The sequence below is a fragment of the Equus asinus genome, chromosome 8, assembly GCF_041296235.1.
Source record: "Equus asinus isolate D_3611 breed Donkey chromosome 8, EquAss-T2T_v2, whole genome shotgun sequence".
NCBI lineage: Eukaryota > Metazoa > Chordata > Mammalia > Perissodactyla > Equidae > Equus > Equus asinus.
In genome coordinates this window covers 100,949,081-100,962,392 of record NC_091797.1, presented here as the reverse complement: position 1 = coordinate 100,962,392, position 13,312 = coordinate 100,949,081, and the positions used below count along the sequence as shown (strand labels likewise).

The 13,312-nt window shown below is 63.1% G+C and overlaps 1 protein-coding gene across 14 annotated transcripts in view; it reads left to right on the top strand.

Annotated features, from left to right (window-relative positions):
- ARVCF (ARVCF delta catenin family member) overlaps positions 1–13,312 on the top strand; it is a 57,240-nt gene that overhangs the window by 34,542 nt on the left and 9,386 nt on the right. For 8 of the 14 annotated variants that reach the window (XM_070516663.1, XM_070516672.1, XM_070516661.1 and 5 more), the window contains exons 1-4: positions 5,487–5,643; positions 10,772–10,930; positions 11,125–11,651; positions 12,622–13,121. In XM_070516663.1, the coding sequence (XP_070372764.1) occupies positions 5,623–5,643; positions 10,772–10,930; positions 11,125–11,651; positions 12,622–13,121 (1,207 nt within the window). In that variant the 5' untranslated portion in view covers positions 5,487–5,622. Of the gene's footprint in view, positions 1–1,737; positions 1,966–5,486; positions 5,644–10,771; positions 10,931–11,124; positions 11,652–12,621; positions 13,122–13,312 lie in introns of those variants that run through there. The other 6 variants (XM_070516666.1, XM_070516674.1, XM_070516673.1 and 3 more) reach the window with 2 other exon arrangements.

Here is a 13,312-nt window from a genome sequence, read left to right as displayed (position 1 = left end):
AGCTGAGAGAACTGGACAAGGGGAAGGTCATTGTGGGTTTGGCCACCTTCTTGGTGTAGCCTCAGGATTCTGGGCCCCTGGCCAACCCCTAGCCAGAGCAAATGGACCCCCTTTGAGGGGATGGGGCTCCTTGGACCTCAGAGCTGAGGTATGCTGGAGGGCTCAGGGCAAGGAAGCTGGAGGCTGAGGCTGCGTGCCCATTACTGTGGATGCGCCATGCTCTTTGTCCTTTATTCCCTGCTGGCCAGAGGATGCGGTCTGCACTTCCCCCTGCCTCCCGCCCTGCAACAGCCACCACCTCTTCCAGCAGGAGTTCGGTTCGTTCTTCCAGCTATGCTGACCTCACTGCCCCTCTGCTAGGTCATGCTGGCACCGTTTTATTTGTGTGAGAGGGGCTGGAAAATGAAGCACAGCTTCTGGGACCTACGTTGGTCTCTTACTCTCGCTGGGCCTTGGTTTCCCCAGCTGTCATAGTGGGCTGGGTTCTGCAGTGTCCTTTCACCTTGAAGTACACCCATACCCCCCAACCGTGTCCCTGGCCCAGCCAGCACTGGTGTGGCCAAACCCAGCACTGACCCTTCCTCTCCAGGGTTATGTTTTTGCAGCCAGCTCCACCTAGGCCAGTGAGCAGCAGAGCTGGCCGTTTGGGGCTGCTGCCTGCTGTGCTGTGTCTCTAAGCCCAGGCCCCACATTGGTGCAGGGGGAGGGGGCTAGTCAGCCTCAGTGGGCTGGCATGCATCAGGCCAGGAGGAGGCCCTGAGCAGCACTAGGCAGTGTGGCTGCATGGCCTGCACCCCACGCACCGCCGTATGCCTGGTCTGAGCTCCACAGACTTCTGTTGCTTTTTGCCCATGAAAAACAAACGTGCTGGGCAGCCAGGGGGAAGTGGTCAGGAAGGCACTGGCTTGTTGCTGCAGCTGCGGAGTCTTTGCCACCTCCACCTGCTCCCCTGGGGCCTGCAGGGGCAGTGCTGACCCACCCCTCATGCTTGGCTTTGGACGCCCGGGCCTCTGCCCTCAGTCTCCCTCCCGATTGGGCATCAGGTACACAACCCGTTTACAGGCACAGAATCTCAACCAGACTATGCTCGGTTTTCACTCTGCCATATGCGCAGACGCTACCCTTGCTCCCAGCCAGCGTGGCTGTGATTGGAGGTCGGATGCTGGTCTGCAGGCCAGTGTCACCCCTGCACCTCCCTAGGTGTCCAGGACACCTGATGGCTGTGGCGGAGCTTCTCATTTCCTGCCTATAGGCGCACCAGCTCTGCCACACCAGCTGTGTGGCTACAGACAGGTCCCCCACCCTCTCTGTGCCCCAGCGGTCACCTCAGTGAAATGGGCTTGGGTTGGCCCATGAGATGGTGGGGAGGTGAACTGCGCTGTGGGCAGCAGAGAGCCTAGGAGGTCTGTGAGCTGGACATGTCAGCTCCTCCTGCCCCGCCCTGCCTGGCGGGCTCTGGGCGCCCGTGGCCCTTGGCTCTGCTGGGCCTGGCAGGGAGCAGGGGAGCCTGAGTCAGAGCCCATACCCCACAGGGAGGGAGCGGGTCGCTTCTGGCCAGGCTCGGATTAATGGCTTTTAATTTAGAATTTAATCAATGCAGCGTCTCTCTGGAGAGCTGGATGTTCCGGTCTGGGAGTGAGTTGTATGATGTAAGAGTGGGGTGGACAGGGGGCCTGTGATGGCCTCTCCAGGCCTCTGCTCTAGCCCCACCCTGATCTTGCTCTGCTTTACCTGCAGCCAGCGAGCATTCTGGTCATGGAGGACTGCAACATGCACTCTGCCGCCAGCATCCTGGCCTCAGTGAAGGAGCAGGAGGCCCGCTTCGAGCGGCTGACTCGGGCACTGGAGCAGGAGCGGCGCCATGTTGCTCTGCAGCTGGAACGTGCCCAGCAGCCTGGTGTGGGCAGTGGTGGTGTGGGCAGTGGGCAGCCCCTGTCGATGGCCTGGCAACAGCTGGTCCTGCAGGTAACAGCCCAGTGACTCAGGAAGCATGAAAATAGCTAAGTGGGGAAACAATCAAGGGGCCCTGGTGGACCACAAGCCAGCATGCAATGGCTTATAGCAAGACCTCTTAGGGCCTCTGGGGAGGGGAAAAAAATGAGATCCTGAGGGGGCTAGAAGTCTCACTTGGGTGTGCAGAGCACCAGGTGATGAATGGGTAGGACACAGCCCAACCAACCCTCAGAATAGCACTCTCCACTCAAGTGAGTCGTCAGGGCCCAGGCAGCTACAAGGTCTGTTCTGGGCAGCTCAGCGGTCAGCCTGGTGACACTGAGGGTTTTGCCAGCCCTGGAGTCTCCCTGCCATGGTGTTTTCCTCCATTGCATGCATCAGTGAGTCAGCCCCAGGGGAAGGCTCAAGAAAGGCCCTGGGCCCTGCCTGCAGCTCAGAGGGGAGCCTGGGAGCCTCTGGGCCTGGCCATTGGACTCGGGCTGGGCTCAGGCCCCTGCTCAGGCCCAGGAGGTGTGGAGCCCTGTCTGCTCTGGGGCCAGAGCCTGAGAACTCCAAAGTAGGGGGTGTACGCTACAGTCAGACTGCCTGGACTCCACTGTGCCCGGTGCCTAACCTGCAGATGGGGCAGCAAGAGCCCCTGGTGCACAGGTGGTGGGGGCAGCACAGGAAATGCAGGGCGCCTGGAGTTTGGTGTGATCATTGTGCTTCCTGTTCTTGACTGAGGTGCAGGGCAGAGGTCAGGCAGGGCGGAGCTCTCCTAGGAGGTGCGGGAAGGGGAGGGCCCCTGGGTGGAAGCCCACCGTGCAGCCTCCCCCTGTTGCCCCTGCTCACCACTGGGCTCAGAGGCCTGAGGGGCTCCTCAGCGTGACCGCACAGGGCCCTCTTCGCAGGCTCCTCAGTTTCCCTGGCTCAGCTCCCTGAGCAGGGGCAGCATCATTGCCCTCCTAAACCTAGCAGCCAGCCCTTGTCCTGATGTGTCCCCCAGCACATGCACACCCTCCTTCTCTGGTCTACTGGGCCCCAAATCTAGGGAACCAGACAGGCTGCGGATGCGGGCACCGCACACACGTGCTGGAGGCTCGGGGCAGCCTGGGCCTCTGTGGCTAGAGAGAAAGGAAGCAAGGTGCTGGTCTCAGCTGACACTGGTCCAGGGGGCTAGCCTTGCCTAGCTGGGGTGTGCGGGGCTCAGAAGGAGTGGCTCATGTCAGGCTGGGGGACCTGGAAATTGACTGCCCCCAAGCCTTGATGTCCTCATGTGCCAGTGGGTGATCTCCATACGCAGCCCAACACGGTACACAGTCACAGCCAAAGCCATGTCTCCAGAGAGCCCCAGATGGGCTACATAGCCAGTCCACAGGAGGCTGGGGCTGAGGTGGGGTGGGTCTAGGTGTGGGGCCCACCGCTGCCACCCCCCAACCCCAGGCACAGCAAAGGATGAAGCCTGTACCTCCAAACCTGGAGGGGAGTGGAGCAGCCCAGCTGGGCCACCACTATTGGCAGCCAGTGACCCCGAGGCCGCCCCTCAGGCTCCAGGTGCTCTATCCAGCACTCCCAGGCTGGAAGGGGCTCCAGTCTCCAGCCCAGAGGGCACCACTGAGGGTTGACATGCCTGTGGGAAGATGTTCCAATAGCCAGGTGCTGCTCTGGCCCCCTGAGGGCTGTGGACTGAGGACCTCAGGCCACCACCCTACCGTGCCCACTGCCCCTCCCCACCCAAGGCCCTCTCAGCCTGCCCTGGGTTTTCTTTCTCTCAGGAGGAGATGGTTTTCTCAGGCTGAGGTCTGAGAGGGCATGTGTTCCCAGGGCTGTGGCTAGACTGGCAGGGCTGACGGGGACATTAGGGAGGTGGGGCCACATCCAGCTGGCCAGGCCTGGCAGCCTCAGTGCTGAACCTGAACCTGCTTCCCAGATTCCTCTCAGCAGGAGGTGCCTGGTGACCTACCTGCTGAGCCACCAACTGCCTGGAGCCTGTCCTCGGGGTTGGAGCAGAGGTCTGTGAAACACAGGGGCCAGTGGCCAGGCAGGTAGCTGGGCCCAGGGGGTTGAGAGGCTAGGGTTTACTGCTGCTGTGCCCGCTAGCTGCTCCACAGTCCTGGCCGCCTGCCCTTCATCCTCCAGCAGGAAGAGTCCCCTCCTCCAGACCGCTGGCTGGAGCAGAGCTGGCCCTCACCCAGTGTGTGTGTGTGGGGTGCCTTTAGGGACCTGCCAGCCTCGGGCCAGGCCAAGGTGGGGATGTGACTGGGGCACTAGCAGCTGGTGAACTTTGGGAGAAGACAGACAGCTCGAATTAAGCATCTAGGCCAGGCTCCCTCAGGGCAACGGTCCTGTCCTCCTGCTCCGGCCCCACGGGGCTCTACCTAGGGCTGCCATGGATGGAAGATGCAGGGGGCCAGTGGTCAGGGCAACTTACCCCTGTGCAGGTGGTGAAACTGAGGCTCAGAGGGACTTCCAGTGGACACCCAGAGTGCTTCAGCATGCCAGCTACATGGTCTGTGTACATGGCATGTCGTGGAAGCAGAGGGTGGCCCCAGATATGGCTTGGTTTCTGAGCAGGGGATCTGGGGAAAAACAAGTGGGAGGCAGGAGGCCAGGCCCCAGGCACTCTCTTGCCCCACCCAGTGAACCTCCCTGTGCTGGCCCCCTCTGGTTATCTCAGAGCCCAGCTTCTTTGTTCACAACGTCAGAGCCTTTGAGTTGCCTTTGTGGGGTGTGACCCCAGAGGTGGCTCCTTCCCCTGTGTCTGTGTCCCCCCAGCTGAGCCAGACTCCTCAGGGTGTGGCTACCCCTTCACCAGGCTGCTGGGGGGAGTGCACCCCAGCAGTAGAAGCCCTGATTAACCAGCCACCCTGACACCCCAGCCACCACTTCCCAGTAGATCACAGGCCTAGAGGAGAGAGTCTGAGGCCAGCTCGGCCCATGAGCTTTCGCCCAGGGTCACCCAACAGTTGGGCCCCCACCCCACTGTTTGATCTGCTCTACCACTCGGAGTCGGGGGGTACCCTGGGCCTCTGTGTCTTGGTGGGGAGAACACAAGACAAAGCCCAGGGGTGCACCGCCATTTGCCAGGTCCCTGTGGAGATCCATGCCAACGTTTCTTTGGAGGGCCATGCTGGCGGGTGGGCAGGGGCCTGGGGCCGGATCTGGGAGACCTGAGAACTCTTGCAGTGTAACTACTGTCTCATCGGCCCCCATTTCGCAGCAAGGGGATACTGAGTCGCAGCCAAGATAAGCAGCTCGTGCCCGGGAGGGTGGCCTTGCGCTCTCTCGATGGCCGCACTGGCGCCGGCTCTGCCAGAACTCAGTTTCCCCGACTTCTCAGGGGAAGGGGCGTGTGAACTCCTTTACCCGGGGCAAACCGAGGCCTGGGAAGGAGGACTCGGCCAAAGTTGCTCGGCGGGAAAATGTCACCCCCCCCCGGGGCGGGCGTGGGCAGGGGCGCGAGGGCAGAGCGGCGGCGGGTGGCGGAGGAGCCCCGGCGCGCCGGCCGCAGAGCCCCGCCCCGCCCCGCCCCGCCTGGGCGCGGCCCCGCCCGATTGGCTGCTCGCCGCCACCGCCGCCGGGCCCGCCCCCGCGGGGAGCGGGTCCGCCGAGCCCGAACCCGAGCGGCCAGGCGCCGGAGCCGAGCCCGGTCCAGCTGCCGCTGCCGCCCGCGCGCCAGAGCCCGGCCCGATGCCGGCCGAACTCAGACAGGTTGGAGGAACTTGTCCGGGGCGGGTGGCACCGTCCCAGGCTCGGCGGCAGAGGGCGGGGCGCCGGCCTCCCGGGAGGACCGCTTTTGTTCCGCAGAGCCGCCGGCCGGAGGCGGCTATTGTCTGGGCTCCGGCCGGCGCGTCTGGCCCCGGGGCCAGGAGGGGCGGCGGAGTGAGCGCGCCGCCCTGGGGGTGTGCAAGGCGCGGGCCTGGCCGCGGGGTCTCCAGAGCCGTTCCTTGGGGGCCGGGCTCGGGGCCCCCTGGGCGGCGCGACCCTGCGCAGGGAGCGGCTCCCGGACCGGGTGGGCTCACCCCCGGGCCAGCGCCCAGGGCAGGTGCCGGAGCCGGGGGTGGGGGCGAGGGCGTTCCCCAGCAGCCCCTCTATGCAGGAGGAAGGCCGAGGCTGGAGAGGGCAGCCTGGCAGGGCCTCCTGTTCCTTGGGGGCTCACTGGGCCTCCCCTCCCTTCACACTCCCAAAGCGGGCTCCTACTCTGGAGACCTGTGAAGAAGCTTCCGGAGCTTTAATGGAGCCCCGTCTGTGCGGCAGCCACGTGAAGGCGGGTGGAGGATGCCCTGCCTGCATGGAGAGTTGGGAGGGGGTCTTTCAGTACCGGGGTTGAGTACCGGGCATGTGGACAGCCTGCACTCTTGCTCAGAGAGGGGCGGGGTCCAGTAACATGCCGAGAGAGAGGCCGAGTGGAGGAGCAGCCACCCCAAGCCCCTTGTGGGAAGTAGGTCCCCCACACGCCCGCTGAGTCCCTGCCTGCTGTGCATCTCTGGTGTGGCCCCCAGGATCTGGCCACTGACTGCCCCAGAGATGGGGGGCCAGCTGGGGGCACTGGGGGGATTTGGGCCACAGTGTGGCTGGTGGATGTGGGCAGGGCTCAGGGAAGCTGGGGTGGGTGACAGCCAGCCCTACTCTCCCCCCACACACACCCATACAAGCCTGCTCCCCTAGCCTGCTGAGCATCCGCACCCCTTGGCCTCTTGGCCACTCAGCATGGGGCCGCGCCCTGGCAGGTGGACTGCTGCTGCTGAGGGATGAGCTCCTGTCTACCAAGGCTGGGGAGAGGCCATGGGCTCCAAGGGAGAGAGCATTTGTGGTGGCCAAGAGTTTGTGCCTTGGTGGGAGATGCCAGCCTGGCTTGTCCTGGACTCCATCCAGGATGGCTGTGCTGGTGGGGGCCTTTCACTCCTCTACCTCTCCATTCATTTGTCCCATGCGGCCGTCTTGTGCCCTTTGGGGATTGTGGGAGCCAAATGTGAGATCCCACCTTAACCTCTACCCTGTGTGTGCTAGTGAGGCCGTGAACAGGGTGGGGCACTCACCCCACAGTTTATTTTCCATGATGCATCCTGTAGGTGCCTACCTGCCAACTGTAAGTGGGATAAGTGGATCCATGTCTCCAGGACCTCAGTCCAGCCCCATCATTAGAACTTGGCTTGTTTGCTCTGTCCCTTCCCTCTGCCATTCCCACATGCACCCCAGAGGCTGTTGTAGGCTTTTGGTCAGATGGCAGCCCCTCTGCATTGTCCCACACCTCACTTTTCTACTCCCCACGCTCCTTGGATCTGGCCACAAAGGTGTGACAGCCTTGACCCCTGGGTCCTTCCTGTTTCCCCATGAAGAAGCTGAGCCCCAGGGGTGTGACAGCGCCCAGGGCTCTCGCACGGCACTCAGCTCTGTGCTTCTGGGACCCTCTTGAGAGCAGTGGCGGGTGGTTGGGTCCACCTTTCTGGGGTGCTGGCTTGGAGTCCTGGGCCAGGCCCCTCCCACAAGTTCAAGGATGCCCAGGGGAAACCCCAGGCCTGCACAGCAGGACCTCCCTGGGCCAGGCCCAGCAGCTGTGGACCAGGTAGACCATGGATGAGAGTGCCCTGGGACAGATTTGGGCCCTGGAGGTCGGTGATGGGAGGCTGGGCAGTGGTCCCAGCGAGAGGGGCAAGGCCGAGGCCAGGGCTGAGGAGGAGATGGTAAGAAACAGTTGACAGGACTTGGCAGGATTTGGGTTGTGGGCGAAGGCTGGGGGTGGTGTTTCCAGGCTGGTGCCCATGTCTGGGGTGCAGGGGGAACTTGGGGCTGTAGGCCAGCCTGGGTAGGTGGACGTGGGACATGGGGCCTTAGAGCAAGGCCTTAAGGCCAGATGAGGATCCAGGCACCCTGCTCAGCCACCTCTGTTGAGCGTTGACTGTGTGCTGGTTGTTAGGCCATGATCCCATGTCCCTGCCCTGAAGGTGTTGCACAGGCCTGAGCCATGGGTCCCCTTAGGGCCTCTCCCTACCCTAGGCCTCAGTTCTGCCATCTGCTGCCCACTCTTGAGACCCCCACAGTGGACATCTGCGTGGGTGGTTGAGGGAGGTGATGGGGGTGTGTGCACATGTGAGTGCTTCTGGGGACAGTGGGCACTGAGCGCTGGGTGCTGTCAGGAGAGCACGAAGATTGATGTGCTCAGGCCTGTGGGCCGGGCTGGGTGCTCACGCACGTGTGTACATGCACGTGTCCCTGTTGGAAGGACCAGGTATGTGCACATGTGTGTCCAGGTCCTTGTCTGCATGTGTAATGGGGCTGGGCCTTCCCATGATTACCGGCTGACTCACGCTCGCCTGCCTGCCCACCCGCCCGCGTGAAGTCATTGCCCATTTTTAGCTCCCTGAGGTCATGTGCCAGCGGGGGCTCTTGGGGCCCTGCAATCCTGCTGCCAGGCTGCCCAAGCTGGGTGTTAGTGGGCCATGTTGCAGGACTGCTAGGCCTCCTTGAGGGGCTCTGGCTCTCCTGGACTCCTCCATCCCCTCATCCCCCCAACTCTGCACTCTGTCAGACCGTCACCACAGGCTGGCGTGAGAGGAATAAGCTGGGCCACATAGTCGCATTGAGGGCCCAGGTGGGCTTCCCCCACCTCCCCGCCACTGCTTGGCTAGGGGGTAGCAGGCTCTTCTCTCGGGGTGTTAATGTCTGCAAATGTCTGCAAACCGACTAAGGGGCCATGTCCCACTGGCAGTGTCCTGGACAACATCCTGGTCCCCTTTAGTCAGTCTTGGTCCTCATCCATCGCCCGGACTTGTAGCCCCAGGACCTGGCCCCAAGGGCCCAGCAGAGAGAGCGCGGCCCCTGCCACACATTTGCTCTGGCAGTTGCCAAATACAGATGGGGCTGCTGAGGCCTCAGCAGTGACACGCTGTCCCTGGACCTTCCCCTGCTCCAGAACTGTCCCAGCTCCCCAGTGCCCTGAAGAGCCCAGGCCACCCTGTGCGGCAGCCCACCAGTATGCCCCCACTCTGGGCCTCAGTTTACTTTTCTTTCCCAGGGAATAGTGTTCCTCCTTCCTGGCAAGGTTCCCAACAGACGTTCCGCCCACATCCCAAGACTGAGAAGGTGGCAGCCACAGCCCCCCGAGGAGCAAAGTGTGACTAAAAGGCTTGGCAAAGTCACCTTCCTGCGGATGCTTGAGATTCCCGTTAGTGGATTGGGGAGTTCGGGTGAATCCTGTGCCCTCTGTCAGGCCTGTGTCCCTTTATGTAAAATCACGAGTTGTCCTCTGAGGCCCTGCTTCTGGAGCAGGAGGTTGCATTCTGTGGCCTCTTCCTGTGTCACCAGAGCCCGAGGGATCCCCTGTCCTCACATGTTGGTGCAGGTCTCTCCCTGGAACCCTGAAGAGATCACAGGAGCCCAGACTCTCAACACTGCGTGCAGTTGCAGGATCAAGCATCCCTTCAGGACCAGGCCCCAACCTGGGGAAACTTCCTGCCCTGGGGAGCTCCAGAGACAGGCCCTGCAGGCTGCTCTGGGTGCCTTGCCTTGCACAGCTTCTGGGCCCAAGGACAGGAGCAGAGTAGGGCTCTGATGCCAGGCAGATGAGGATGTGAGCTGCTGGCCTTCCCTGGGCCTCAGCTCGTGTCTCTGCAGGCCTCAGGGTCTGGGGGCCCAGCAAGGGATCCATCCTGCAAGGCACAGGCCCTGGGCTGGGGAGCAGGGCCTGTCCTCCTGCTGACCCAGCCCTGGCTGCCCGCCCACCTCGGCTTGGATTTCATTCCCTACCCATCCTGGCCAGATGCTGATCCCAGGACACCGGTGCTGTGCGGAGGACCCATGTGGTCAGGCCCGGGGGAAGACTGTGGCTCTCAGGTTCCTGTGCCACTCAGCACAGCGGGGGTCTGGCCTGGCTCTGCTATGGGCTGGTCTGTCCTCTTTGAGCCTCAGTTTCCCTGCTGGCCAGTAGGTATGTGGGCCTTAGAAGAGCCTCTGTCCAGAGCTCGTCTTGCCTGGAATTCCCCCATGGTCATACCTCACAGGGACACATGATGGCAAGAGATGCAGGTTAACAATGAGGCAGGTGGCCCAGAGCTGAGGAGACCTTGGGGGTGTGTGGGGAGGGGACACTGTGGTTGCCGTCAAGGACCAGCTGGGTCCCCTTGGCCTGAACCCATCCTCTCTGGGCTCTGATGTGATACCCAGGGTCTTGGTGGGGGACATGGGCCACTGGCCCAAGCAAGGTAGGACCAGGCTGTGCCCGCTCAACACCCTAGGAGTGTCCATGCCGGAAGGAGCAAGGGTGTTTTGGTGCTCTGAGTGCACAGGGCACTCTGGAAGCTGGATATTTCTGTTTTGCAAGGGCATCTAGCTGGCCTTGGGGACAGCAGGAGCCTGGGTGTGCCACGGGGAGTCGGTGAACAATGCTGAAACTGCTCCCCCAAGGCCTCTGCGCTCAAGGTTTCTGGGTTGGGGCAGGAAGGAGGCCTGGGGCACCGGAAAGGTCCAGCCGGGGGTGGCAAGCAATGTCTGGAGAGCATACTCCGGGCCTCCAGAAGCCTGGCACTCAGACAGGGCTGTCCAAGGCTGCACCACAGGTCCAAAGGCTTCATCTGTCAGCTCATCTCATGAATGCCCTGGGAGGGGGAGCCAGTCCCCAGGGCCCCCCATGGAATGGGGTGACAGGGCAAGGTCAGCCTCTCGGCATTTGGAGGCAGGAATGTGCTGCCGTCCTCACCGGCTTGGGCTGAGACAGCCCTGGGATTGGTGGGTTCTGGGGCTGGGAAGAAGGCACTGCTGCATCCCTGCCAGCATGAGTATCAGTGCTCCAGGGCAGGGTGAGCAGTGGATCCTTCCACTGATGCCCACCCCCTTCGCCCAGGAGCAGAGCCCGGGCAGCCAGGCCTCACTGGTTGCCATGCCAGAGGCGCCCGAGGTTCTGGAGGAAACAGTGACAGTGGAGGAGGACCCTGGCACGCCCACCTCCCATGTGTCCATTGTCACGTCAGAAGATGGCACTACCCGACGCACTGAGACCAAGGTATGACCGGGCCCAGGCAGCGGGTATGTTGGCTCTGCAGCCGCAGTTGTCCCATTTGCCGAGTGGGCACGTGTCCCAGCCTCCTGGGGGCTGCCCATTGTTTGGGTAGAAAATGGAGGCCACCCTGGCCCTACTGGGGCAGTGTCTGAGCCCTTCAGGCTGCCCAGCCCACCGGCCGTCCACTTACCCACCAGGTGACCAAGACCGTCAAGACGGTGACAACACGAACAGTGCGCCAGGTGCCCGTGGGCCCAGACGGCCTCCCCCTGTTGGATGGCGGCCCCCTGCTAGGCCCCTTTGCTGATGGACCCCTGGACAGGCACTTCTTGCTGCGTGGGGGCGGCCCAGCGGCCACGCTTTCCCGCGCCTACCTCAGCAGCGGGGGCACCTTTTCTGATAGCCCTGAGCCCCGTGAGGTCCCCAACTACGGCAGCCTGTCCCGTGGGCTGGGTGTGCGACCCCCGCGAGGTGGCCCCCTTGGCCCAGGCCCTGGCGATGGCTGCTTCACACTGCCTGGCCACCGTGAGACCTTCCCCGTGGGCCCTGAGCCTGTGCTGCCAGCTGGCCGCTCCCAGCCTGAGCGCTTCCAGGCTGAGCCCTATGGCTTGGAGGACGACACGCGCAGCCTGGCTGCTGATGACGAGGGAGGCGCGGACCTGCAGCCCGACTGTGGCACCACCGCACGGAGGAGGCCCGACTGTGGGCGGGGCCTCCGCACCAGGTGAGCGTCCTCAGCCTTGCTGCCACCTCCAGGAGGTCTGCCTTCCACTCCTTCGCCACAGAGTCCACCGCGGGTAGTCTAGCTGCTGGGCTGAGTCGGTCATGCACACGTCAGTTTGAATTGGCCTTGGCTCTTCTCCAGGACAGTGGTAAGGGCAGGCTTTGGGGTGGTGGAAGGTGCACTGGGCACCCTCCCTGTGGGTCTGGGCCTTGAGAGAAGCTGGTGACAGTGCCTGACACCTGCTCCAGCCAGAGGCCCACGAAGATGTGAGCACAAGAAGCTCAGGGCATTTCTCTGAGCTCGAGGCCCAGCCTCTCCCCAGGCCTCAATTTCCCCCATGTACAGTAGCAACCAGAACCCAGGCCCCCCAGCCCTGCCTCGCACAGCATCTGGTTCTGTCCTCTCTGCCCTTAGTTTCCCTGTCTAGAGTGGGAACACGACTGGATTTTGCTGCGTGACCGTGGGCTAGACACCGGACCCTTTCTGCCTCAATGCTGCCCCCCCAGGAAGTGGGTTTGATAGTGACAACCCACAGGGACATCTTGTGCCCTGGGGGACTGGTGGCCTGAATGCCCCTCAGATCCTCTCAGCAGGATGGCCACCTCCTGGCAGTAGCCAGACATGAGCCTCATGGAGAGGTGGGACCCCCAGTCATGAACAAATGTTTTCTAGAAATACATTGACCTCAGAATTGGGGAATGTGGCCTGCTGATGGGAGTGAGTGAGCTCTCTGGGAGGGATGTAAGCCCTGATGACCACTGGCTGGGGTTTGACTCTGTCATTGGCACTGAGTCAGTTCTTGCCGGGCTGAGCTGTGACTCTCAGCACCCGCCCAATGCTTGGGGACAATGCTCTAGGCCCAGCCCCGCCGTCCATGGGTTCACGGTACCCTGGAGAAGGTGTGAGGGGGTAGCTCAGGGGCAGGGCTGGCGGCTGCCAAGGTGTTCCTACGCCCTGCTTTCCTGCACAGGGCCTATGAGGACGGGGCAGATGATGGTGGTGAGCTGATGGAGGAGCGGCCCCTGTTCCCGGCCGCGACGGCACCCCTAGCCCAGCCAGAACGGGGCAGCCTGGGCAGCCTGGACCGGGCAGTGCGGCGCTCGCCCTCAGTTGACAGTGCCCGCAAGGAGCCGCGCTGGCGGGACCCCGAGCTGCCTGAGGTCCTGGCCATGCTGCGGCACCCTGTGGACCCCGTGAAGGCCAACGCGGCCGCCTACCTGCAGCACCTGTGCTTCGAGAACGAGGGCATCAAGCGTCGTGTGCGGCAGCTGCGGGGGCTGCCGCTGCTTGTGGCTCTGCTGGACCACCCAAGGGCAGAGGTGCGGCGTCGGGCCTGCGGGGCTCTGCGAAACCTCTCCTATGGCCGAGACACTGACAACAAGGCTGCCATCCGGGACTGCGGCGGCGTGCCTGCCCTGGTGCGCCTGCTGCGGGCCGCTCGGGACAATGAGGTCCGTGAGCTTGTCACAGGTGAGTGGCGCCCCAGCACCCACATTCCCCACATCCCCTGGGAAGAGGCAAGAGCAAGGCTTGGCCAGAGAAAGCACCCCATTTAGTCAGGAGTCCCAGCTGTAGGGGTCAGGCAGCCGGCTCAGATGCCGTGACAGGTCCCCAGTCTCTGCCTCTAGACTTTGCTGCCACAGGTGGGGCTGGCACTCGAC